The sequence below is a fragment of the Felis catus genome, chromosome A2, assembly GCF_018350175.1.
Source record: "Felis catus isolate Fca126 chromosome A2, F.catus_Fca126_mat1.0, whole genome shotgun sequence".
NCBI classification, from domain to species: Eukaryota; Metazoa; Chordata; class Mammalia; order Carnivora; family Felidae; genus Felis; species Felis catus.
In genome coordinates this window covers 49,129,768-49,157,455 of record NC_058369.1, presented here as the reverse complement: position 1 = coordinate 49,157,455, position 27,688 = coordinate 49,129,768, and the positions used below count along the sequence as shown (strand labels likewise).

Here is a 27,688-nt window from a genome sequence, read left to right as displayed (position 1 = left end):
AATGACCTGTTAGCTTGACACATTGCCAAGGCGATAAGACAGTTAATGGAATATACCACTCTCTCACTCAATAAAAGGGAATGACTTTAAAAAGTGTCTCTTTTTCCCCTTCCCCTCCCCTATGGTCTTCTGTTAAGTTTCTCAGGATCCACAGGAGAGTGAAAACATATGGTATCTTTCTTTCTCTGTATGACTTATTTCACATAGCGTAACACTCCCTAGTTCCATCCATGTTGCTACAAAAGGCCATATTTCATTCTTTCTCATTACCAAGTAGTATTCCATTGTATATATAAATCACAACTTCTTTATCCATTCATCAGTTGATGGATATTTAGGCTCTTTCCATAATTTGGCTATTGTTGAAGTGCTTCTGTAAACATTGAGGTACAAGTGCCCCTATGCATTGAGGAAGGCACCTGTTGGGATGAACACTGGGTGTTGTATGGAAACCAATTTGAAAATAAATTTCATATTAAAAAATAATAAAATAAATAATGAATAACATTTATTGGTAAGCCTAAAAAAAAAGTGTCTCAACAACCTTCAAGTCCTCACTAGAAACCCTCTAACCATGTATGTCTGGGACTTAAAACCCAGCACCAAATAGTGTGCTCCTGAAACAACAGCAGATACCTAGGGCTGCACTGCCACTAATGCCTTGAACTTCGGGAGATCAAAATCCTTTATTGGTTATTCTCATCTATCCTGACAACCTCTCCTCCATAATGAGCCTGTAAAACGTTTGCCAAGTCACATAAGGGTGACTTCTCTGCAGTGCTTTGCTAGTCATGAAATATGCATCTTTTGAAACTGAAGCAAGCATGGATACCTGTGTGTCCACCTCTCTATATAAGAGTGGAGACATACCGCCAGTACTAAAACTAACACACCAGATGTCAGTGCAAAAACTGAAGCTGATACTTTGAGGACCAGGATTTCTCATCACTCATTGAGAATACAGAAACTAAAGTTTAAACAGATGTCCATAATATATCATTAAGTGATGCTCTGAACCTCTCTGGGGATGCACAGTAACCAGTAGGAAGTAAATGTATTTTAGTTTCATGGTTTAAAAAAAGAATGAGAAAGCACAAAGAATACTTAAAATTCCAAGTGTTTAATTTTGTATGGCAAACATTAATTTTATAATAAGAACATCAAGAAGGACTTCTCAAAATAATGAAAAAGCCCATAGGAAAGGACATGGAAGCACTCTCAGTGCATTTTGGGAAACATAATTTGCATGTGTCCCATTAAATGAGATCAATGCTGCCAGTGATGATGGGCCCCTAGGCAGGTCCCTTCAAATCTGAGTCTCTGTTCTCAGATTTGTAGAATGAAAAAGCTGGACCAGATCCTATCTATAGTTCCTCCAAATCAATTATCTTGTGAGTGTGTGTGTGTGGGGGGAGGTTCTCTTCCAAGAAGCATATATAAAATATAAGGGAAAAAATGAAGTCCGGGCATCCTTGCCCTCTGCTCTGATTAACTCTAGCTATCTTCATTATATCTAAGCGTGGAGTCCTTCTGAAAAGACAAATTCATGTTTCAAATCATCACTGCTCCATATTTAATCCACTAAAGTCAATTATTGATTATTTCACTATTGACACAAATGCTTATTTTTTTCATCATGGTGAAACTCTTCTGCTATGTCAAGAATTATCTGTGTCTAGGCCACTTTGAAGTGTGCCTCATTAAATGCAGAATTGCCAACAGGATTTTCAGAAGCTTGAGTAAAGATCACAACTTTTACAATTAGTTTTACAATTGTTTCAAGGATTAAAAAGTCCTATTTGATTTAATATCATATGAAGGACAACTTCAAGACCCTTGTGATCAAAGCTCAAAAGCAAGAGACCCCTTCTATGATAACTGATAAAAATGTCATGAGAAAAGTTTCTTTCCTCTACGGTAGGTGTTGGGGACATTGTGTCTTTACAAGAGAGAACGCTACATAAATGAGTGGGGCATGTAAGTGGAGTGTGCCTATGTTATCAAAGGACACAATGCTGGTGACATCACATGCTGTGGCAAACACAGTGCTCACCTAACATCCCTGTGTTTCCTTCCATCTCTCAGATACCTCTTACCCCTCCCACTCTGTGGCAACCTTGGAAGTTGTGTGTTACAGATAGCATCCCTGGAAGATAGAGAAGGGCTGCCCAGTCCTTATCATAACTTACCTTGTCAACAGCCACTAGGATGTGGACATTCATCTCTTACTGTGTCATACCCTAGCCCATATGAATGAATATAAGTGTTGACACTGACATTTACCCAGAATTTTGTGGTCACTGCTCCTCTCTTATCCCCCAGCTTTCTTATCTGTGATATGTTAAATATAGAGAAGTGAAGAACAGACTCCTGAGATTCAGAGAGGGTTCTGATTTGCATGCAAATTTCATGGCTGAACAGGTTTCAAACACATTCACCCTATAGTCCAGGGGAATTCATTGTCTAGTCTTCCTAAGAATGAAACTCTCCCTCACTCTTTCTGTCCAGGAGGTAGAAAGAGAAGGGAGAGCCTTGCTGTCTCAGATAGAAGGAGACTGTTGTCCATCCCAAAATGACCCTGTTTCTTTATCTGTGATGTGTCCTGGTCAATTGGAGACTAGTCTGCTTCCTGTCCTAGCTTTCCTCCATTCCTGGTATCTACCAGCACCATCGGAGCTGTTCACTGAAAGTTGCAGTTCTAACTTCTCACACCATTCATGGTTCCAGCAATTAACATACTTTAAAATCTCATCCTCATGGAAACAAATAACAACAAAAAATTGAGCCACACCAAGAAACAAAGGGATCCCAGATCAGAAGCCTTATGATATATGCCATCTAATAGATGGAAGCATCATACCTCCACATACACAACAACTGTATGTGTTAAAACAATATATCTAATTCTACTTATGGAAGACAATTTAACAGGTAGACTGCAGGGGTCAGCAAACTATGGCCAATGGGCCATATCTGCCCTGTATACAAAGAGTATTTTTGTATTTCCCAGAAGCTAAGAATGGTGTTTTGCATTTTTAAAAGATTGTAAGGGTTGTTAAAAACAGATAAGCAAATGAACAACACACATATCACTATACTAGTGATTAAATCTCCTCTCTGTGCAAGACCTTTATCATCCAAACATTTGAAAACACTCTCCCTTAGGCTTATAACCTCCACCTGTCACTTGAGTCTATGCAGCTACATTTATGTCTTTCATGGAATCATTACAGTAACCCCCTTGGAAGCCTTCACTACACTCACTGACCCAACTCTCTCCCCTCCCATCCTCTCTTGCATCTACTCTAGTCAAGCTTTCACCTCTGTCACTCCAGCACAACACTCTGCAAGGTCTTCTGGGATGACCCCATTGCCCAATTCCATGTTCACATCTCAGTTTGCATCTTTCTCAACTTTTCATCAGTACTCCATCATTCCCTTCTCGCCCCCCGCTTTATTCCCTGGGTATATGGACATCTCTATCTGCAGGTTCCTGTGCAGCTCCCTCACCACCTCCCTTCTTCCCTAGTTCTATAAATTGGAGCATTCTCTGACTCTCCTGTCTCATGCCTAAATGACCTCATTGAGTCTCAAGATTTAATGTGTCATTAGTTATCTGATAACTCCCAGCATCTCTCCTGAATTCCAGAGTTGGATAGCCAACTCCTAACCGACATCTTCACTATCTTTGACAGGCATCTCAGAGTTAATGTGTCCAAAATTGCACCTTCCCAGCACCTCCTGCAGTCTCTTCCATCTTAGGGAATGACATTGTTATCCACCCAACTCTTCACACTGACAATCAATCGTGGGGCTCATTTGGATTCCTCTCCTTTGTTTAATACTCCATACAAAGGCAGTCACCAAATTCTGTTCAGGCCACCTTCATATCTCCACAGTCTAATCACTTTCAACACCCACAACAGGATTACTGCAGCCCAGGAGACCACTGTCTCTTGCCTGGATTTTAGTCATTGCCCCTGACTCATCTCTGCTTCCACTCTTACCCCTAGAAACTGTTCTCCTCCTAACAGCCACAGAGTCTTTGTAAACTATAAGTGAAACCATGTCATTCCCTTGTTCAAACCTTCCATAAAATACATAATACAACTGAAATTCCTTTTGGTGCTCCTCTTCTAGCTCCTTATCAAACTCAACACCTAAGAAACAAATAATTCAGTTAAGAAATGTGCTTAAGACATGAATAGACACTTTCCCAAAGAAGACATAATGGCTAACAGACACATGAAAAGATGCTCAACATCACTCATCATCAGGGAAATACAAATCAAAACCACAATGAGATACCACCTCACACCTGTCAGAATGGCTAAAATTAACAATTCAAGAAACAACAGATGTCAGCGAGGATGTGGAGAAAGGGGAACCCTTTTGTACTGTTGGTGGGTACAGAGGTTCCTCAAAAAATTAAAAATAGCACTACCCTACAACCCAGCAATTGTACTACTAGGTATTTATCCAAAGGATACAAAAATCCTGATTTCAAGGGGTACATTCACCCCACTGTTTATAGCATCACTATCAACAATAGCCAAATATGGAAAGAGCACAATGTCCAATGACTGATGAATAAAGGAGAGGTGGTATCTATACACAATGGAATGCTACTCTGCGATCAAGAAGAACAAAATCTTGCCATTTGTAACAACGTGGATGGAACTAGAGTGTATTAGGCTGAATGAAATGAATCAGCCAGAGAAAGACAAATATCATACGATTTCACTCATATATGGAACTTAAGAAACAAAACAGATGAACATAAGGGAAGGGAAGGAAAAATAAAATAAGATAAAAACAGAGAGGGAGGCAAATCATAAGAGACTCTTATACACAGAACAAACTGAGGGTTGCAGGCTGGGAGATGGGTGGGGGGATGGGCTAAATGGCTGATGGGCATTAAGGAGGGCACTTGCTGGGATGAGCACTGGGTGTTATATGTAAGTGATGAGTCACTGGGTTCTACTCCTGAAGTCAAGACTACACTGTATGTTAACTAACTTGAATTTAAATAAAAAAAATTTAAAAAAATTCCTCATCATGGCCCATGGCTAAATTATCGGGTTCCTGCTCCCTCTAGCACACCTTCCTGCCTGCTCTACTACAGACACATGAGCCCCCTGGCTCTTCCTCTTATCAGTCCTGCCTCTGCCTGAACACCTGCCCTTGCACTTGTGTGTCCCTTTGTCTAGAGCACTCCTCCCCACTGTCCACCTCCCCCTGAGATTTATTCATAGCTCCTTGCTCTGCCTTGTTCTTTGCACACACGTCACTCCCTACAGAGGCCTCACCTAACTACATGTTCTCTCTCCAACCCATCATGTCACGACATTTAAGCCACTGATATCATATCACATGCTCATTTGCTAATTAATTCAATATTGGTCTCTGCACGAGCATGAAAATGCTATAAAAACAGGAAATTTGAGGGGCGCCTGGGTGGCGCAGTCGGTTAAGCGTCCGACTTCAGCCAGGTCACGATCTCGCGGTCCGTGAGTTCGAGCCCCACGTCAGGCTCTGGGCTGATGGCTCAGAGCCTGGAGCCTGTTTCCGATTCTGTGTCTCCCTCTCTCTCTGCCCCTCCCCCGTTCATGCTCTGTCTCTCTCTGTCCCCCCCCCCCAAAAAAAACAAAAAAAACAAAAAAACCAGGAAATTTGATTCCTTAACTCTTTTATTCCCTAAAGTGGATGCTCAGCAAATATGTGGCAAAAAAAAAAAAAAAAAAAAAACAAAACAAAACAAAACAAAACAAAACAAAACAAAAAAAACAAGAAAAGAATAGAAAAGGGAAGACAAAGTATCTGGCACCTCAGTGTGAACAAGCTTAACAGATCCTGTTTGCTCTCTGGGTCCTTCTCATCACAAAGTCAGGGTAACTCAGTCCCTCATGAAGCCTTTCATGAGTACAAATTCGAAGGACCACTGCTCCCCCCAGCCACCCTCAATTGTCATTAGCTTGGTTTAGTTTCTTCAGAGCACATATGACTATGTGAAATTATCTGTCAGCTGTTTTCCTCACTAGAATGAAAGCTCTAACTTGTCAGTTGTGTCCCCTCTCTAAGGCCTAGACAATGCCAGGCACAAAGTTCATAGTCCTAATAGTCCTATATATATATATATATATATATATATATATATATATATATATAACGTGTGTGTGTGCGTATGTGTGTATATATATATAGTGTATATGTATGTATATTATATACATACATGTATATATAATATATATATATTACATATATATCAGTAAGTCAAATGACTGAATAGATCCCATAAGACGGGAAAATGTGGACCTCAACAGACAGACACACACACACACACACACACACACACACACACACACACACAGAGGGAGAGGGAGAGGGAGAGGGAGAGGGAGAGGGAGAGGGAGAGGGAGAGGGAGAGGGAGAGGGAGAGGGAGAGGGAGAGGGAGAGGGAGAGGGAGAGGGAGAGGGAGAGGGAGAGGGAGAGGGGTCAGGAAATAGAAAGTGACTTTACCCCTCCTTCCACAGTGATGTTGACTTGACACTTTTAGCCTCGTGAGAGGTCAGGCAACTCACCATCTGCTGGTTTCTCCTGGACTGGGTATCTCATCTTGCTCATGATGTGAGGGCCCTGAGCTTTGAGAAAGCCTGCAGATGTTTCAGCAAGAGGCCCAGATGGTGCTCAGGGATGTGTCTAGAATCTCAGATCAGATGCTTCACCTGTTACCTGCTTTGATCTGAAATGTTTCTGATGGGTTTCCAGAATGTGTCCTGCCAGAGGCCTGTCTAGGAGACAGGTGTAAAGGTTTTGTATTTTTGAAAATGCACCCTGCTGTCCATGCAGCCACTTCTGTATTTACAGAAAAGATGCTAAGAAACAAATGACCTCATTAGAGAGTCAAGACAAGGATAATCACTATAATCTAGGTTCTCAGGAAACTGAAAAGATCATCTCTTGCTCATCTGTATTTCCAGTGCCTGGCACAGTGGCAGGCTATAAGGTACAGTTGTGTAGGCTACACACTGTACAACTCCATGAAGTAGCATTTCCATCATAGTCTGTATGAACAGCAGTCCCTGGGATTGTGCAGGATACAACCTGCACAGCCCAGCACTGTGACCCTGACACATGGCACGTGGAGTATCAAGGTGCTCTGTAAAATGCGCTGAATGAATGGGGGAGGAAGACACGTGGGAGGCTCATTTGCTATCAGGGAACTACCTCAGAGGGCCACCTGGCAGGTGGGTGGGGCCTGAAACACCCACCTCTTTTCAGAAGGAAAAAAAATCAAGAATTAGGGTCCATAACCCTGAGTAATTACCTGTAGAATTTGCCTCCATCAGGGAAGTTGTAGGACCTTGCTTACCTAATTGATCTGATACAGTGGGTACCCCAAAGGTAGAAAAGTGAGATGCTTATGCTGTAAGTCACTTTCATTTCAGTTTTTCCTTCCATGGATTATGTCAAGAATATAGCTGCAAAATCTCTATCAAATGTATGTGTGCTTCTGAAACTGACCCCGCTTCTGGTCCTCTACAGTTTTCTCCTTACATGCAGCACAAGTAGTCTTTCTAAAACATAAATCAGGCTTTGAAGACTCCTATTTTTCCCCATCTTGCTCAGAATGTATTCTATTTTTAAAATTTTTTTAATGTTTATTTTTGAGAGAGAAAGGGGGGGAGGGGTAGAAAGAGAGGGGGACACAGAATCTGAATCAGGCTTCAGACTGTGAGCTGTCAGCACAGAGCCCTATGTGGGGCTACACCTCACATACCGCGAGATCATGACCTGAGCTGAAGTCAGATGCTTAACCATCTGAGTCACCCAGATGTCCCTCAGAATGGATTCTAAAGCCCTGCATAAACATCCCCCTGTTTCCTTCCCATCCCATTTCCTACTTCCATCCTCTACTCTCCAGATTCTATTTCTCAAGCCAATCATCTCTGAGCAACTTTGCCCATGTTTTCCCTTGACAACTTGGCCTCTGCTATCTCATTTCATGCAGAGTTCTGCTTGAACAGCACCTCCTCCAAGAAGTTCTCCTGACCACCCTCATCTATAATAAGCCTCTGCAAAGTCTATCCAGACTCTCCTTTATTTCCCCTATTTCTTCCTATCATTATCTAGTTATTTGAATACTATCTCACTTTTCCAGCAGAATAGAATCTCCCTGAGGTCAAGGATTTGTCTTATTCTCACTGTTCCATCCCTAACACCTAGAAATATACCTGACACATATTAGACTTTCCATAAATATTTGTGTGATGAGTGAATGTTTGAAATTGGAAACTGTCAAAAACAGCAACCTGGATAAACACAGAAAATCAGAAGAAAAGAAGGTTATAAATATGGGACCATTCTTTGACTATCTGCTACTTGTTTAAGTTGTACTTTTGTGTGTGTGTTTATTCATTTATTTTAAGAGAGTGCGTGTGCATAAAAATAGGGGAGGGGGGGAGAGAGGGAGAGAGAGAGAGAGAGAGAGAGAGAGAGAGAGAGAATGAGAATGAATCCCAAGCAGGCTCTGTGCTGCTAGCAGAGATAATCTCAACACAAGGACCAATCTCAGGAACTGAGAGATCATGACATTACCCCAAATCAAGAGTTGGATGCTTAATGGACTGAAATACCCAGGCTCCAAAAGTTGTACTTTAATTTTTTTTTTTTAACGTTTATTTATTTTTTGGGACAGAGAGAGACAGAGCATGAATGGGGGAGGGGCAGAGAGAGAGGGAGACACAGAATCAGAAACAGGCTCCAGGCTCCGAGCCATCAGCCCAGAGCCTGAAGCGGGGCTCGAACTCGCGGACCGCGAGATCGTGACCTGGCTGAAGTCGGAAGCTTAACCGACTGCGCCACCCAGGCGCCCCTAAAAGTTGTACTTTAAAAACACCAGAGAAGAAATCCTGTGGGGCAGTTGCCACAAGCACTGATCTCATCAAATAGTATTTTAAATGCAAAACGTGTTATTGTTGAATTAGAGCTAGAGAGATACACTTATTTTAAAGGGACTTCCATAGTCTTACTAGATCCTACATTTGCATTATTGCATAATTACATATGGAAGCCCTAGTGGCTGGTCTCAGGAAGGAAGTTACTGGCCTGCTGAAGTCTATTCAGGTTTAGGTGTTCCTAGGCTGAGAGCCAGGACAGGGTTGATGCAAGAATTCAGTGTCTTTGTATTTTCCAGCACAAACTGGCTTCTCTCAAGCAATGAGGCAACGGCACGTACATGAACATATAAGAGGATAAAGGAAGTTGAAGTTTTTCTTATTCTTTTAAAATATATAGTAGTCCGGAAGAAATTTTGGATATACTGAAACTGGAAGATAGATGATGACGTTAATATCACAAATAAAAATACCTAAGCTTTACTGAATATCTATCATGTAGTAGGCACTGTTCTGATTACTTTATATGAAATAAATGTATGTCACATTGAACCTTTCAAAATTGAAATCAAATAATTTTGCCTCCATACATAATCCTCTAAAATCTTCCTTTTCCAACCAATCTGATTCCACATGAACTGGTGTCTTGTTCTCTATTCTCCTATCCCTATCAAGCGCTATGTTCCTCCTTTCTTATATATACTATCCTCCTTGTTATTTCTCAGATATTCCTGACATGTTTCTGCCTCAGCACCTTTGCACTTGCCATTCACACTACGTGGAATATTCTTTTATATCTCCTCACAGTTTTCTTCTTTAAATGTCTGCCCAAATCTTACCTTCTCATTGGAGACTTCTCTGAACACCAATTCAAAACTGCAAATACCATTTCCCCCATCCTGGTATTTGTGTTTATATTATTTGCCATAATTTAATATTCTCTGTATTTTCATCTATTTAAATTCTATCTTCCTTCCACTGGATTACTGGAGTATAAACTGGGAAATTTATCTCCTTTGTTTCCTGCTGCTTCCTCCACATATACAACAGTGCCTGATACATGTGCACGTGTGCAATTAGTTAACTCATCAATCCTTATGGTAATCTTTTAAATAAATATGATTGTCATTCTCATTTTACAACAAAGGAAACTGAGGCACAAAAAGATCAAGTAATTTTTCCAGGGCAACAGGAATGACTGTTTCTACTGTCAATGTGTGTACTCCTGAATATGGTAGTTATATGAGAAAGGCCTTGATCAGCAAATTTCTTTCTCCTTTTCCAGATCTGGGACCAGAATCACTTAACCTCTGTAAGCCTCTGTTTTCTCATATATAAATGGGTGGATGTTAACATCTATTTAGAATTTGGTGTGGAGTTTTAATGAGATAATATATACAAAGTATTCAGTCTAGGGATTGATGCACAGAGAATGCTCAACCACTGGTATTCCAGTCTTTATAATTTGCATCATCATTTTTAACATTCATAAATAGTACATTGTATGGAAGATCTACAGTGCATTTAACCACTTCTCTTTGGCCAGACATTTGGATTCTGATTAGCATTCTGATACCTCCAATTTTGGAAAACTTTCCAATATCTTCCTCATCATCAACTCCTAGAAGTAGAACTACTAGGTCAAAAGTTATACATATTCTAAAAGCTCTTGGTACATAGCATTAAATGGGCCCTTCTTATGATTTGATCAGTTTAGTAATGTGATAGGGATCTTAATTGTTGCTACAATAGCAATCATATTACAACAGATAAGCATATCAAATTAATATGTTGTGTATCTTAAATTTACACAATATTATATGTCAAAAATATGTCAATTAGAGAAAGGAAAAATAGATTTTATCATCCATTTATATTTAATAAGAATATACATTTTCCCTCACCACCGTGTGCATTACTGGATTTTTTTTTTCATTTTTACTATTCTGAAGACTAAAAACTGGTTTGAGGTTGGATATATTTTATATATTAATCATTAATTAGTTTTAATAAATAATTTCCCCAATCAGTTCCTTCAGTTTAGAAAGCCTCTATCTACCTAAGAATGCATGATCATGCTTGAAAATTTGCCTTGTCTGTGCAGTCTTCATAGACATACTACTCCAGGAAGACCAATCTCTCTCATTTCTTGCTATAAAGCTACTTTCTGATGGTTTTATATTGAAGTCAGGGGTTGCATCTTCCTCCAAAATAGATTCATTCATTTATCCCCCACCCACTGAGATTTACTGAGCATTTGCTATATGCCAGTCACCGTTGGGGGCCCTACTGATCCAGAGTAAACTAAGTACTTACACTCAAGGTACTTATATTTATAAGGACATGCAGGCAAAAAGTACATGAGCAAAACAATTACTGACACTAGTTACTGATGAAAGACAGGAAGAAATAGGATACAAATGGGTTGGAGAGAACGTTACCTGAGATGCAAGAGTGTAAAGACCCCTCACAGAGAAGTCTAGAAGCTGAAATCTGAATGATGAGAAAGAAAAGTTCTAGGTTACAGAATCCTGGACAGATGGTACACCCCATGTAAAGTTCCTGGGAAGAAAATGGTCTCAGTATGTTCAGGGACTGGCATAATATCAGCAAGATGAAGGGATGTAAGTGGGCATGAGAAGCATAGGAAATGAGGGTCAGAAAGATAGGAAGGCATCTCATCATCTAAAGCAGAGGCAGCAAACTTCTTTTGGTACAAGTCCAGGTTATAAATATTATCTGCTTTGCAGGCCATATGATCTCTGCCACAACTGCTGAACTCTGTCCTTGGAGCACGAAAGCAGCCATTGGCAGTATGTAAATGAATGAACGTGGCTATGTTCCAATAAAACTTTATTTATGAAAACAAGCAGCTGGTTGGATTTGGCCTGCCAGCCACAGTTTGTGACCCTTGTTCTAAATCTCATAGCTTCTAAGGAAGAGTTTAAATGCTATAGTTTGGATGGTGACAGAGAGGCAATACTAATATTCATAATAATATTACCACTATTAATATAAATGGAAAGTCACTAGAGAATTTTTTTAAGGAGAGGGATATCCAAACCACCCCCCCCCAAAAAACGTTGAAAAATATTAGAAATAGTTTTCTCTAATGAGGGGTATTTGGAAATGGAAAAAAAAAGGTGATGAATGCTATTATTTTTGTTGCAAGTTTTTAAAAAATTATTGACATTTATATGTGTATAATTTTGATACTTATAAAAATAATTAAAAATTTTAAACAAAATATAAAAAATACAAACTATATGAACTGGTATACTTACTCAATGGCCAAAACTATGAGTAAGACAGGAGTTGGTGCATATCAAAGAGAAGTTAAATCATGCTAAATTTCCTGAATTGTTTGGGAGGGTGATGGAAACACACATATTTTAGAAAAGTACAATGTACATATGTATTGAAATGTAAGGACAATCAATATACATAGAAATAAAAAAAAAGAGGGATATGAATCCCAGCTGTTGGGGTCTCAGGACCTGGCATGTTACAGGCAATTAAAAATCAATTGCTAAGTAACAAAGGCTATTCTAAAAGATAAACTATTTGAAAACTCTCTCTCTAGCTCTGGGGTGGTAGGCACTGGAAAAAAATAAAAATAAAGATAGTGTTATTATGGGGAACAAAAATCTTTCATATTTGCTATTTTAGTACATCTACTAACCTGGTATTTTTAGACCAGTGCAATGGAAAGCACTGGATCAAAAAATTGACTGTTGATTATAAGCCAAGCGATCAGTTGGAACATAAAGCTGAATGGGAGTGCACAGACACGTTAGAGAGACGATTTTCAATTTTAAGCACCTGAGGACCTGTTACAGACACCAGTGCTTTTGTGTCAGGTAGAATGATTGCCAGCATCACCGTTAAGGAATCATTTCCTCACATTTTCCTTTCCTAACAGCTGTAGTGGGAAACTGGATTTCTATGACAAAATGAAACAATAGTTCCTTCCATGTCTCAAAGCTCTTTATTAGGAACTAAAATTTAATGAGCTCACTCACCAATCATTCGCACAGCTCTAGCACTGGAATCAGAAGGTGCGTCTCTTCTGCCATAAGCATTCCTACAGTATCTGGTTCATTTCCTGTCAGCTGTTTGCCTCTGTTTGTTGTTTATTAGTGTTTGTGCCATATTTTCAACAATGGAAAATCTGAAGATTCTGAGCCTGTTCCCCACTACAATTTCACTGGGTAATATCCCAATTTTGAAACTTATACACAAGTGCCAAAGTCTGATAAAACACTTATCTATGTCCACATAGCAAAGATTCTGGGAAAAAGAAATGAGGAATTAGAATGAATTTCACTATGCATATTAGAATTATCTATGTGGCCCCTTGGCTCTCGGTTAAATTTCTTAAAAAGAGAGAGAGAGAGAGAGAGAGAGAGAGAGAGAGAGAGAGAGAAAGAAAAAGAAAGAAAGAAAGAAAGAAAGAAAGAAAGAAAGAAAGAAGAAAGAAAGAAAGAAAGAAAGAAAGAAAGAAAAAAGAAAGAAAGAAAGAAAGAAAAGAAAAGAAAAGAAAAGAAAAGAAAAGAAAAGAAAAGAAAAGAAAAGAAAAGAAGGAAGGAAGGAAGGAAGGAAGGAAGGAAGGAAGGAAGGAAGGAAGGAAAATGAACAAATGAACAGGATACTTCTCCATCTTAAAATCTGGAACATTAAACCAAGAGATAATTATCTTATTTCTGAGTCAAAATGAAACACTCTACTCATCTGGTGTTTGGTCCAGCAGCAGACAGCAGCCCTTGCCTCATCAACAATGCCATTTGGCCATGGTGTTCCAACCGAGTCAATTTGACAGGGGACTGGGAAGGTTACCAGAGAAACACAATGGACTGTATAGAATTGGAAGATTTAGCTAGCTTAAATATGTAGTCTTGGATGCTAAAACCCAATCATCACAAACTGATCTGGGGTTTTGGGTTTGTTAGCCAGAATCTCCCAGGTATGAATGACTGACTTCTTATATATAAATCAAGCCTCATTGGAAACATTATCAGCTTCCTGAAAGTGACAAATCAGAAAAGTGCTATCACATCAAAGTTCCAAGTGAAATTGGAGAGCCTGCAATACAAGAAGGAAAATGGGACTTCTTGTTTCAGGAACTCAGTTGCCCATCAAACAGATTTTTACGGATAACCCATTGTGCCTAAGGTTCCTCCTTTGAATATATAGAGATATTTGAGAATCTCAAGGAATTGCTAATTTAGTGGTATTGATTTGTCCTTTACATTCCTTGATACAGTGTACTCTCAGCCTTGCCTTGTAATTTCTCGGTTGACTGTATACCCTTCTCTTCCCCAACAACTCCATGTACACGAGACCTAAATAGGAAAGTGTGACTTTTTTTCAGAGTTGAGGAATTCATAGGAGCCCTCTCTGAAGTCTGTAATTAGATCATTGTGTAAAATTTGAGGTTGCTCACTTCTTGATGCACTGACTTCCCCATGGTTTTATGGCCAAACTCAGTCAGACCTAGAGGGCCAAATGTGACACTAAACTAGGGTAGAATGCTACCAAAGTACAGGTTAACAAACCTGGCCATCTGAGGGTGTGCAACTCCACAGCAGTTGGCATGCATCCTGATTCTAAGATCCAACTGCCAGTCAGCTGCCAGTCAGCTTTATTCATTAGGAACTCCTTACAATTCAAAAGCCAAAGACCCATTAATTATCCTTGGAAAAAGCTAGACTGGTGGCAACACACTGATGATAGCCAAAACAAGGAAGACTGTGTATAGTACAGTACAGTATTTAGAGTATATCCTCTTCAAAGCCATTCTTACCAATACCAATAATATAAATCAACTACTACTGTGGTATAGTCTCTCCTGTGGGTACCTCTCTACCTGGGGACAGAGGATACAGACTGGATGCAGTGTTCCAAGTTTCCTCCCCACCAGCCATCTTCTGGAGCAGGGAAGGGAGCAGGGTCATAATTTTCAGATCCGAGGTATTACTCCCAGATGTGGGAGGTTTGTTTGGCTCCTTTACTAAATGGGAAGTAAAGGGAAGAACCAGTGGTTTGCAGCTCTGGTCCAATGTTTTTCTCTAAGAGACTGTTCTCAGTCATCCTTATCCTTTGAGTTGTATACTGTACTATCATGAATCTAAAACTCTAAACATAGGAAAAATAAAAAATAAAAATTAATAAATAAAAGCCTAAACATAAGGAAAGTCCATTTAAATCATCACTGGTAACCACTGTCTATCTCCCCAGGGTAGAATTTCACATATTAAGGTTGTGCATTCAGCTCTCATGTCTGGATTTTTTCCCCCTCACCACCAAGCAAAGCTTTGAAACCTGATGGGTGTCCTACAATTCTACCCAATTCTGACACTCTCTACTTGGAGATTGCATCAGACTCTACAGGTTAAGGGCTCAGTACCACAAGACGGCACCTTCCCACCCCCACTTCAGATGCCCGTCTCGAGTCCATGTTGTCACCTGTGCTTACCACCTTTGGCTATAGATTAGGGGTTCCAACAACACTCTCCTTAGGCTTGAATTCATTTGCTAGAGTAGCTAACAGAATGCAAAAATATCTTCCTTACTACATTACTGGGTGTTTTTGTTTGCTTGTTTGGTGTTTGTGTGTGTATGTTTTATAAAAGGATATAACTCAGGAACAGCCTGATGAGAGAGATGCATAGTGAATAGGTACTGGAAAAGGGAGCAGAAATTCCCTGCCCTCAGAGCATGCTATTCTCCCCAAATCTTAAAGTATTCATCAACCTGGAGGCTCTCCAAACCCTGTCCTCTTGGGTTTTTATGGAGGCTTCATTACATAGGCATTATTGATTAAATCATTGGTCAGTGGCAATCCATTCAACCTCCAGTCCTTCCCAGGGGCCAGGAAGTGGGACTGAAAGTTCCAACTCTCTAATCACATGGTTGGCTCTCTTGGTAACCAGACTCCATCCTTCAGTAGGGTCCAAAAAGTCACCTCATTAACATAAAAAAAGACACCCTATTGCTTTCATCTCTTTGGAAATTCCAGAGTTAGTAGAAGCTCTGTGCCAGAAATGGAACAAAGAGTAAATACACATTTCTTATTATAAATCACAATATCACAACTATCATGCAAATGCTTACTCATAAGGAAAGAGTAATCTTTTGAAAGCATAAATCGAACATGTCACACATATCCCTGCCCTAAAATTCATTGACGGCCGCTTTCCCCTGCTTGCCTTATAAACAAAATCAAGCATGTGGGGTCCTTCAAGATTTCACCTCTACCTGCCTCTTCAGAGTTAGATCCTGTCATCCTGCTAATTCATACTAACTCCTCTACTTTCAGTTTCCCCAAATACAGGACTATGTTACCTTCTGCAGACTCTCCTGCCTTGACCTAGAAAGAAATTTTTGCTAAGGTGAGCCTAGGGTGGAAGGATACAGTTCTCCTTTACTGAGCATTTACCATGTGCTAGAGAGTGTTTGAAGTGCTCTTCTACTGTAACCCATCTGTACAATTGTGGCCTTATTGCCAATGCAATTTATAGTTTCAGTACTGTGCAAATAGGCCACTAGGTATAATAAAAGCACTTAATGAGTAAGGCTCAAGAAAAGAGGAAGAGCAAAGAAGAGGGTTTCTAGCAAGGAGATTTTTAACAGCTTTTATTAATATGTAAAGCTCCTTGTGTTCTTTTGTAATTCTTCAGCCCCCCACCCATCCCCAGCCAACAAATGACCTCCTTTCTCTCACTAAAGATTAATTCCAATGTTAAAACTCTTTTGGTATAAGTGTAATTATATAGTGCATACTCTTTTTGCCTGTATTCTTTGAGCATAATTATTTGGGACTTATCCATGCTGTTGGATAGATCAATAATCTATTGCTTTTTACTTCAGAGTAGTATTCCATTTTATCGCCTGACCATGACTTGTTCATCTATTCAGCTATTGATGGGCATTTGGGTTGTTCCAATTTTTTGACTATTAAACATACAAAAAAATTACATGCAAATCTGTGTGGACATATTCTTTCATTTCTCATGGGTAAAGAAATAGGAGGAATAGCTAGCGTAGCACAATAGGTGTATGCTTAATATTTTAAGAACCTCCCAAACTATTTTCCAAAGTGATTGACTAACTTTTACATTCCCATTAGCAGCACATGAGAGTTCCAGTTATTCCACATCTTTACCAGCCCATGTTATCATCAGTTTTATGAACACTGTATTAAGCAATTTAAAGTTCTCATTTTCTCTTACATAAATCTACAAGTAGGAATGACTACAGATGGAAGAACCTAGGACCACAAAGGTTAAATGACACAGTCACAAGGTACAGTGAAATAGGTCCAGAGCACCACAGCATGATGGGTGATGGAGGAACTGTCTTCTAGGACCACAGGGCATCTGGGACCTGAACAAAACACTAAGTAGACCGGTGTTAGGCTCTGCACTATAGGTATCTTAGGACCCCAAACCTGGATTTGGCAGGCCCCCAACTGCTCATCAGCAGACAGTGTTCTGCTATCATTTCCCATGCTTTAAGAAGAGTTGTTTCTGAAAATGATAGGTAGCCTGTGATGCTTGAGAGATGCCAATCAACAGGGATTTCTCTGAACATCCCACTACTAGTTATAAAAGTGAGGTCTGCATCCTTGTGACTGGTGTCTCTTGGAGGCTAAGATCTCACAGTAAAAGACACTTTCATGGGAAAGCTAGGCTCTCCAGTATACTTCACAGGGGACCGATTCAAGACTTGCTTAGTTTTTCCCTTTAGCAGCAATTTCTCTTTCTTGAGCACTTCTCTGTTTAAACCTTGAATGGTGGGGACTTTGTTTTAATATAGTAAGTTATTTCCTTGTTAGTCTCACTCAGTTCAGTTTTACAACGGCTCTTGCATTTACCTGCTGAAGTACCTATTCCAGATAAAGGAAGGGACTAAGATGGTAAAGACTCCCATTATCCTAGGTGACTGCACCCAAAATTAATTTCAGGAGGAGAGTATAGGACAGCACTATCTCAAGCCACTGACTAACACCAGACGTGCAAACAGCTGGTTTCAGAGGGCTGTTTGGAGAGAAGCTCAGTTATCATGAGGGTCACAGGAGGAAGCAGAAAGGAGATTGTTCCATATGCTTCTACTATAAATTTGAACAGACAAAACTAAACAACAGAAGCAAGGCCTCAACCACTGGCCCCCTTGCCCATCACAGCATGAGTGCACAAAGGGCCTCAAGGGAAGCTAAGCACTGGGACACTTTTCTCAATATGTATTTCCAGGCAAGGTGGAGGTTCTACCAAGCCTTCCAGAAAAGAAAGTCAGAATTTTTGTTTTAAAATACATCTATATTTGTGTATGAATCTGGTGTATTTACATATCCAGAAGCTGTTATCAGACTGTTAGCCATGACTGTATATAGAAGACAGAATAATGGGAGGGAGTCCTTCTTCTTTCCTTATTTAGTTGCTGTTAGAAAACAAACAAACAAACAAACAAAACAAAACAAAACTCAAACATGGAATAGTGGGCAATGCTATTTGCGAATTCCAAAAAAGAAACAAAGTACCTATAAGCATATCTCTATTCCAGTAACAAAGCAGCATAACACAAAAGGAAAGGTAAGGCATATTATATTCCCTTACTCTTTTAAGGTTCAAAGCGTTCAAAGTAGCTTTCAAACCTGCTTTATCTTTTCTATTCCCTCAGACCTTCTTTAAATGAGTGCCATCTTTTGTCAATCTATTACAATAGCTACTTAACTTAGTTTTCTTTACACCAGCAGTTTCACCTTTACTCATCCTCAAGCACTGTCCCTGGATCCCTGGAATTCACATTCCAAAATACCCTCTGTTAATGTTCCTCCCACCTTCATAAACCTTTTGTTGGCTCTCCATGGCTTACAGAAATAGAATCCAAACACAGTCCTCCGTAATTTGGATTTCTTTCTCTTCACCGCATCACTATCTCTGTCACAGGGTCCAGGCCCACAACATCAGAGAGGGGAGAATTGCATTAGAGAGAAGACTTTGCATAATTCAACATATGCAGAGGGGAATATTTCACCCTAAGAAGGGAAAGCGGGTATTTCAGCTTACAAGCTAGAGTATTTAAAATTAACTTGGTCCATCACTTTGAAAGATGGGATTCTTGCCAAAAGTTTAATTTGAGAATGGAATGTTGGGGTTCACACTGTTTTAAAGTTTTCCCATAAAATGCGATTTTATTAAATTTTATTCTTACACCTCATATTTGCAAGAGTCAAAGTCGCCTTAAGTGCAATCTGTCTCTTCTCTCTACACATCAAGTGTTGAAAACACCACTCCCTACTTTTTTACATGGGATATAATTTCTCACTGGATTGTCACAGCGCTTCCTCCGCCTGGTAACTTCAGTCCATGTCACTCCTCCATGAATCAGAAGTAGAGTTGTTTCTGGGGTGCCTGTCCTTCAGTCCTCGTCTGACAACTGTAGCGTGCCTCACACTATTCAAAGTTGGTTTGAAGATCTCTGTTGATCACTAGCTTTTGAGTTCCTGACTGAAGAACATGGTGCCTTCTTCACCTCTCCTCCCCAGTCCTTCACAGAATACTAGGGACATAGTAGGTTATTTCACAATTGGTGGAGCAAGTGCTCAAAGACCATGAGAAAATCTTAATCAAATCAAATAGGGCAGAGGCATAAACTAATATATGACTCCCAAAGGGAGCTAGGACTGTTCCTTTCTGTATGGCCTTTGAAAACTTAGAGATGTATAATCAGAGACAAGATAAAGACTAATTCAAGCACACTCCCATTTTCCTGAGTATTCTTTATATTTAAGCAGATATATTCTAATGAAAGCCACCCAATGGCTCTTGCACAAGGACAACAAACAGCTGAGTTGGCAGAGATATCAAAGGTCATTTGTCAGTGTCCAGTAATAATCAGAAATGACACATGGATTTCACATTCCTGCCAGTTCTGACTTACTGGTAGTGGCTGCCTAATGACTGTGTTGATAAGGATTTTAAGACCACACCTGGGTTTAGAGAAAGCTCGCCATAATTGATTACCACTGTCTGCCCAGGGCACAGATTAGGAAATATTTACCTACCTGCCAAATATTTCTGATCCTTAATGTCAGTCCTAGATTAGTTCACTCTGTGTTCAGATTCTGGGGCTCTGTCACATGTGGAAGATCAAAATGTTGCCTTATGTCTAAATCCTCTAGAAACACTCGTGGACATTTCTTTCTGCCTGTCTCTTTGCTATCTCTGGTTGCAGGGTCAATGTCTTGGTCCTGACTTTTAAGGTCTCTAGCCAAAGCCTATGAGTTGACACTTCATTCAGACCTCCTGAGTCTAAACTTTGTCTCTGACTCTGAATAATGTCTTTCTGATCTCCTGGTTCCTTGATCTCTGGACCTCCCAGTTGCTTGAGATGAGAATTAATTTATTCTTAAAGGCTCTAAAAATAGGGATCAGGAAATATTTATATGATATGTTCGGTGGATTAGGAAGAAAATGTTCAGGTAGTTTTCAGAAGCATGCTTGGTTTGTGCTGACATACTTCCAGCATGCTTGCTAAGAAGTCTAGAGTTCTATGCCCATCCCACTGCCCTATTGAACCAGTTGGGAATATTTTTAAAGACAAGTTCCAATGGGGATTATCATACACACAATTTTAAGAACCATGGAATTAAGGATCCTGAGTTGGTTCAGAGATTACTAGCAGTAGCCCTCTTCTGTCACCTCGTGGAATAATGCTTCAGTGAAAACCAAAGAATCTTATTACTTAAGTGCTATAATCTTTGTGATTCTGTTCTGATATATGAAGAATGGCCTGTGGGCCGCATTACAGAAAGACATACTCCTTCCTTTCAGCCACTGCTCTTTTTCCATCATTCTTCCCTGAACATAAAATGCCTCAATGCTTTTCCTTCTCTTCCTCTCCCCACCTTGCTACCCAAACAAATACATATGCACAGAGGGGAAGACCTCTGAGACCCTCTGACTCCACTCCATTTATATCAAGGTCTACTTTGCCTCTGCAGAGCCAAGTGGTGTAAAGGTTTTCTCCTCATCCATGTGTAAAAAAAAACCAACAAAACAAAAAACAAAAAAACAAAAAAACACTGGCTTACCTAGAAAGCTCTCCTGACAACTGGTTAAAAAGATTTGGATAAACCTAACTTCTTCAGGGTTTCTCTTATTTTGGCAGGGTAGATTGTATCCTCCCTGTATGAACCAAGCTCTTTTCCAGGAGGCATGCAAAAAAGATAGATAAGCCATAAACAAAGACTTTTTTTTCATGGCAAACAATCTAGTCCTCCAGTAGCCATTGCCAGTATATAGCAATGGGACATTACCACACTTGACTAGACCAGCTAGTTCCCACATTTCTATAACTCTATTATTTCCAGTGTTTCCTTGAATCATCTCAGTGACCTAAACAGAAATTCCTAAAACCAGGGATCATTCTCTTATGGCTCAAGTTTACCTCCTTCATCATGCCTAACCTTGTTGCATGATCCTCATAATCACAGGGTTAGCAACAATAAAACAAGACAACTTTAATCTCCTGCATCCTTCTTCACAAAAGCAAAAATATACTGAGGGTTGATATTTCACGAGAAAATAAACATTTCTCATCCTTTGTGCTGTGCTAGTGAACTCAACTGATGAGAAACTTCACAAAGATATCCTTATCATAATCAAAATGATTTCAATTTCCTAAAACAGTAAATAGTTATTACTGAAATCACCGCCTAATCCTTTATTTTTGTTACAATGGAATTCTTTCACTTAAACACTTAGACTCTTCAATCTAAACAGAAATGGAAGGGCTGTGATTCTGAATATTTTTAGCTTGGCAATGATGCCTTTTTCTGTGATCTCTGTTGCATTTGTCAATTTGCCGCCTTCCACAATTTAAATTCCATGGTTTCATGTACAAAAAATATTTTAAATTTATCACTCATGCTTCTCTAGCCATATGCCTATCTTTAAGATGTGTGAATTTCCATATAAAATTCACTGTTCCCATTTGGCAATTTAGTACCTTCAATTGTGCCAATCAACCACGTAAGACATCACAAACCATTGAGAGTATACAAAGAAAAACATACATGCCTTCAAAACTCTAGGATACAAAGCACACTGCTTAAAGACAGCCTACTTATTGCTGTAGTTCAGTTCAACCAGCTCAAAGTCTTACATAACAACTGGAACCAGTGAATTCAATTCCTGAAGCCCTATATCACTTTCAGGTATTTAAATGAGTCTACTATACCCATGATCTTACAGAAAGGATTCACAGTCATGACCAGAAAGGGCTAGAAATGACAAATTAAAGGGTAGAGACTTGAATTGTCAAATATCATTACAACAGGGACCATCTATAAAACTGCAGGTACTCCTGCCTTTTCTATTCCCCAACAATAAATTTATAAGAAAAGGATTTAATGTTTTTAGCCTGTTACATAGGGATTTGTGTTTGTTTTAATAAAAAATAATTATTATCTTCATAGGCTTTGATAATACACATCATTTCCCATAAAAAGTTCAATGGTTATCAACTTACTAGCATACGTTTGGGAAATTCTTTTCCTTTTTCTCTCTATTGCATTTCACTACCCTAACTCATATTTTACTATTCCCTTGGCCCAGGGATAGATAGAAGCAATAAAATGCAATTCAGGTTGGTTTCACAGACAGTAAACATGCATTATGAATTTGAAACATACTGTTGGAAACATACTATGCTTGTTGAGCATGTATTTTAGAACTTCCTCTAAGACATTCATGACTAAAATCATATCTGGAACCATTCACTGTCCTTGGTTTCAGAATTCTCTGTGGTTTTACGAGATACTCATTAAAAACAAACAAAAAAAACCCAAACCCCACACAGTCCAAACTGATGGCTTCTGAATCACACAATTTAGATGAGAGACATCTTCTCCATTGGAACACCAGTCAAAGGTCATTAATAATTTACAGGATTATATGAGAAGAGAAGTAATAATGAAAAATTCAGATTCAATGAATTCCTAGAGGCACAGATTTGTGAATTTGTAGAGATTCCTACTTCAATCCTTGTTTTCCTCATTTAGGGCACTAAATCCTTGAATGCTTCAGAGACTCCTACAAAGTAACACAGAATCAGGCTACACTCCCTACATTTTCACTTCTAATCAAGCTATATGCATGCCCTCTCTTATACAGTGTTCCATTTAGTGCTCTAGGTCTTGGTTCTGGCTTTAGCTGTACCGCCATGCCAGAGCTGACTTTAAGGAATGAAGGACAGCACATCTTATTAAGATCACCACATTAGAACTGCCCAATTTGCATATACAAAAAACCAAATCCAGGTGAGTATAAAAGATGTGTAGGAATCTCATGTAGAATCAAGGCTTTAGCAGTGCCTAATTGCATTTGAACCTACAGCTAGACATATATTAATTGCTTTAAGAATCAACACATTAGGGCTGCCTAACTACAGACTCATAAAACTGTATAACTATATGGGGGGGGGAGGGGTAGAATGCACACTAACCATATCTAGGACCAACATATTAGGGTCCACTAATTTTGCCAACTTTGAGTTTCCACAGTTTGATGACACCTGCTGTACTACATACTGTCCCTCCCATGGCTAGAAAGTTGAGTCTCTCATATCACTCTGAATCACTTGATGTGACAGATGTATATCTAGCTTTAGGGAGCCCAGGATACAGTGATAACCAAAACTCTCCTATTTTCATCCACTATATATATATGTGTGTATATATGTGTGTGTGTGTATGTGTGTGTGCATATATGTAGGTATGTATATATGTACATGTATATGCATGTATATATATACACACACACATAAATATATAGTGGATGAATATGTATGAAATATAATCATATATGTGTGTGTGTATGTGTATATATATATATATATATATATATATATATATATAATATGCAAATGGAACTTCTAGTATGTTGTGTTGCTCACAAACTAGGTCCAAACCGCGGTGAAAACCTAGAAAGTCACTAACAAGACAGAGAGAGCTAGTAATGACCATCTTCATCCTAGTGAAGCACTGTGGCCTTTTTCTCCTATCCCAAGGAAATATATGTGTAAGAAGAGAGGGCAGGTAATGAATGACTAGGAAGATTTCATTTGGACAGACTGCATGATTTTATACTGGATGAGCTCTTGCTACACTGAATAATTCCATCACAAATTAACTTGAAAAAGCTACCTCTTGTTGGTTTCCAGTGAAATGAATGTGGCACAGTTCCCTGCAGATTTTAGATTCCTGTAGCACTGAAGCCTAGTAATTCAGGATATAAAACTTCTTGCTTTATACAATCAATTTGGTTTCAATATTTACAAAAACAGACATATTTTGAATGTGTGGTGTGGTGTGCATTTTCACTTACCTTTTCCGCTGACTGAGCAGTGCCAAAAAAAATGGGAATGAAGGCAAGCCACACTATACATGTCGTGTACATAGTGAATCCAATGGGTTTGGCTTCATTAAAATTCTCTGGGACACCCCGAGTCTTGATGGCATACACAGTACATGTGACCATGAGAAGAATGCTATATCCCAAGGAGCAAATGATTTGGAGATCTGTAATGTCACATTTGAGAACTCCCCTGGCCTGCTCAGGGTTCATTGTCTTATGTTCATCATAGTCTATGATGATGTTGGGTGGGTCAACACCAAACCAAATGAAAACTCCTAGAAGCTGAACTGATATTAAACTGGAAGTGATTGCCAGCTGTGATGTTGGGCTTATGAGTCTGGGAGCTGTCACTGATTTCTTGCCCTGCTCAAATATGCGATAAATCCGATTGGTTTTTGTCAAGAGGGCTGCATAACTGATGCACATACCCAAGCCCAAGAAAACTCTCCGGAAAGAACACACGGCCACATCAGGTTTGGCTATCATCAGGAAAGTGATAATGTAGCAAAGAAAGATGCCAGTCAACAGAACGTAGCTCAGTTCCCGCCCAGATGCCCGGACAATGGGCGTGTCATTGTAGCGGATGAAAGTGGCCATGACAAAGATGGTGGCAATGATCCCCAACATTGCTAGGAAGACAGGGATGACGGCCCAGGGGGAATGCCACTCTAATTTGATGATGGGGATATCCTGGCAGCCGGTTCGGTTTTCATTGGGCCTCTGGTCGTAGGGGCAATGTTGGCATGTCATCTCATCAAACTGGTACTGGTAGCCATCACAAGGCTCACAGGTCCAGCAGCACGGAGTTCCCTTCTGAGTCTTCTTTCTTTGCCCAGGCTTGCATGGCAGTGTGCACACTGAGGGGGGGATTTCCCGGACTCCTTTACCCCACTGCATGTCCTCTATCTGCAGCATAAGAAATGAGAAGGTGTAACTGGCAGATTAGTTAAGAGAAAAGGGAGAGAAGGAAACAACAACAATGATAGAAGCAGCATTTGAGACTTGACAAGGCTAAAGAACTACCCACCTCCCTACAGTTAGTTTGAACTAAGACCAAGATTTGACCCCAACTATTCCACCACAGCATCCTTACTTTTTGCTACTATGGAGTATGCCAAACATGCCTGATTTTAAGATTTCCCTGTGGTTGGGGCACCTGGGTGGCTCAGTCAGTTAAGCATCCAGACTCTTGATTTCTGCTCAGGTCATGATCTCACAGTTCGTGGATCAAGCCCCAAATCAGTATGGAGCCTGCTTGGGATTCTCTCTCCCTCTCTCTCTCTGCCCTTTGCCAGCTCGTGCTCTTTCTGTCTCTCAAAATAAAGAAATAATAATAATAAAAAATTCCTGTGGCAACTGTTAAAAAATACATATTACCTATACCTACCCTACACATTCCAAATAAGAATATACTAAAAGGAAAAAACAAAAAACAAAACAAACGAACAAAAAAAAACCCAACTACCTTTGGATCTTTAACAAATCTTTAACAAATGATAAATCAAAACACAAATTTTAAGTAATGTGAAATGTTACATGCATCTCCATTATCAGCTGCTTTTTAAAAATTTGTTTTAAAATTATTTTAGGTGATATTGCAATGTTGACTACCTTTCCTAAAATTCTGTAGGCATCACTGCCATTATCAATGAGAAATTTTGAAGCAAATTCATTTTAGTCTATTATTTATCACATAGGAGTAATAAGGTTCATTACTGAAGGGTATATAATGGTAGTTGGCCATATCTAAGTAATTGGTAAGCATTTGAATAAAAAAAAAATATGGTCTGGAAACCTTTCAATATTGGCCACGTACCTACCTATTCAGAGATGAAATTTAAAACTAAAATACTGTACCCTAGAGGAGGATGAATGTTGATTGGCTTTAATTAGAATAGTGGTTTTCTAGAGGGGAATTCATAATCAACAGTGTTCTGAGAAATAATGTCATTAGAAACAAAGAAAAAGTAGTGGCAGGCTGAAATTTCATTGTAGCAGAGATCTCTTACTTGTCAGCACACCATCTACTCTTCCTCTTTCCTGATACTGGTTCCTCAGAACTCTTTTCTACATGCTTGCTGTGAGATAAAACTTACACTGAAGCTCCAGGGGTTGCTCACATGACCCAGTCTTGGCCAGTTAATGTACAGCAGGGGTTCTCAAGCTTGAGAATGCTTCACTAGGAGGGTTCCTTACCACCCAGTGTACTGGGTCCCACAGTAGGATTTTTTGACTGGGTATAGAAGGGATCTGAGAATAAGTATTTTTTTTTTATATATGAAATTTATTGACAAATTGGTTTCCATACAACACCCAGTGCTCATCCCAAAAGGTGCCCTCCTCAATACCCATCACCCACCCTCTCCTCCCTCCCACCCCCCCATCAACCCTCAGTTTGTTCTCAGTTTTTAAGAGTCTCTTATGCTTTGGCTCTCTCCCACTCTAACCTCTTTTTTTTTTTTCCTTCCCCCTCCCCCATGGGTTTCTGTTAAGTTTCTCAGGATCCACATAAGAGTGAAACCATATGGTATCTGTCTTTCTCTGTATGGCTTATTTCACTTAGCATCACACTCTCCAGTTCCATCCACGTTGCTACAAAAGGCCATATTTAATTTTTTCTCATTGCCACGTAGTATTCCATTGTGTATATAAACCACAATTTCTTTATCCTGAGAATAAGTATTTCTAACCAAATCTTTGGTGATGTTTCTGGGGGTTATCTAGGGACCACACTTTGTCAAAAATAGATACATTCCAACCTCCTAGCCACAGAATATGGGTCAGGGATGGGATTGTTATAGAATGGAGAGGAATTTAATTTCATTTTTACTGAGATTATACATAATAAAAATCTCTCATTTTTGTTGGACTGGCAGTTTGTAGGATATAATGATGTCAGTGTGCAAGGCTATAAGAATGAAGGAGTTTCTAAGAGAGAGAAGTCAACAAAAAGAAAAGCATTACTGAGAAAGAGAAGAAGAGAGATCACTAAGGAGCCTGTTTGAGCTACTTGAGACAGCCATGCCTGAAGCATGAATTCCCTAGACTGTGCCATTATACAAGCCAGTAAATTCTGCTATGCTGAAACACTTTCAATGGCATTTCTGTTACTTGTGATCAACAGTCCTGAAAAATACATGTATTAAATAACTTAAATAAAAATATAAATTAAATATGACTTTAATTAAGTCAGAAAATTAATTCATAGAATAAATGCCAATGAACAAATTTAGCTGAAATTCCCCATACCTTTTTTTTAATGTTTATTTTTGAGAAAGAGAGAGAGAGAGAGAGAGAGTCAGAGCACAAGCAGGGGAGGGGCAGGGACACAGGGAGACACAGAATCCAAAGCAGGCTCCAAGCTGTCAGCA

At 39.4% G+C, this 27,688-nt stretch overlaps 1 protein-coding gene across 11 annotated transcripts in view; it reads right to left on the bottom strand.

Annotated features, from left to right (window-relative positions):
• GRM7 (glutamate metabotropic receptor 7) overlaps positions 1-27,688 on the bottom strand; it is a 1,171,176-nt gene that overhangs the window by 136,274 nt on the left and 1,007,214 nt on the right. For 9 of the 11 annotated variants that reach the window (XM_045053189.1, XM_011280176.4, XM_019824714.3 and 6 more), the window contains one exon: positions 24,288-25,223. The exons of 1 other annotated variant lie outside the window; for it this stretch is intronic. In XM_045053189.1, the coding sequence (XP_044909124.1) occupies positions 24,288-25,223 (936 nt within the window). Of the gene's footprint in view, positions 1-17,426; positions 18,337-24,287; positions 25,224-27,688 lie in introns of those variants that run through there. One more of the 11 variants, XM_045053190.1, reaches the window with a different exon arrangement.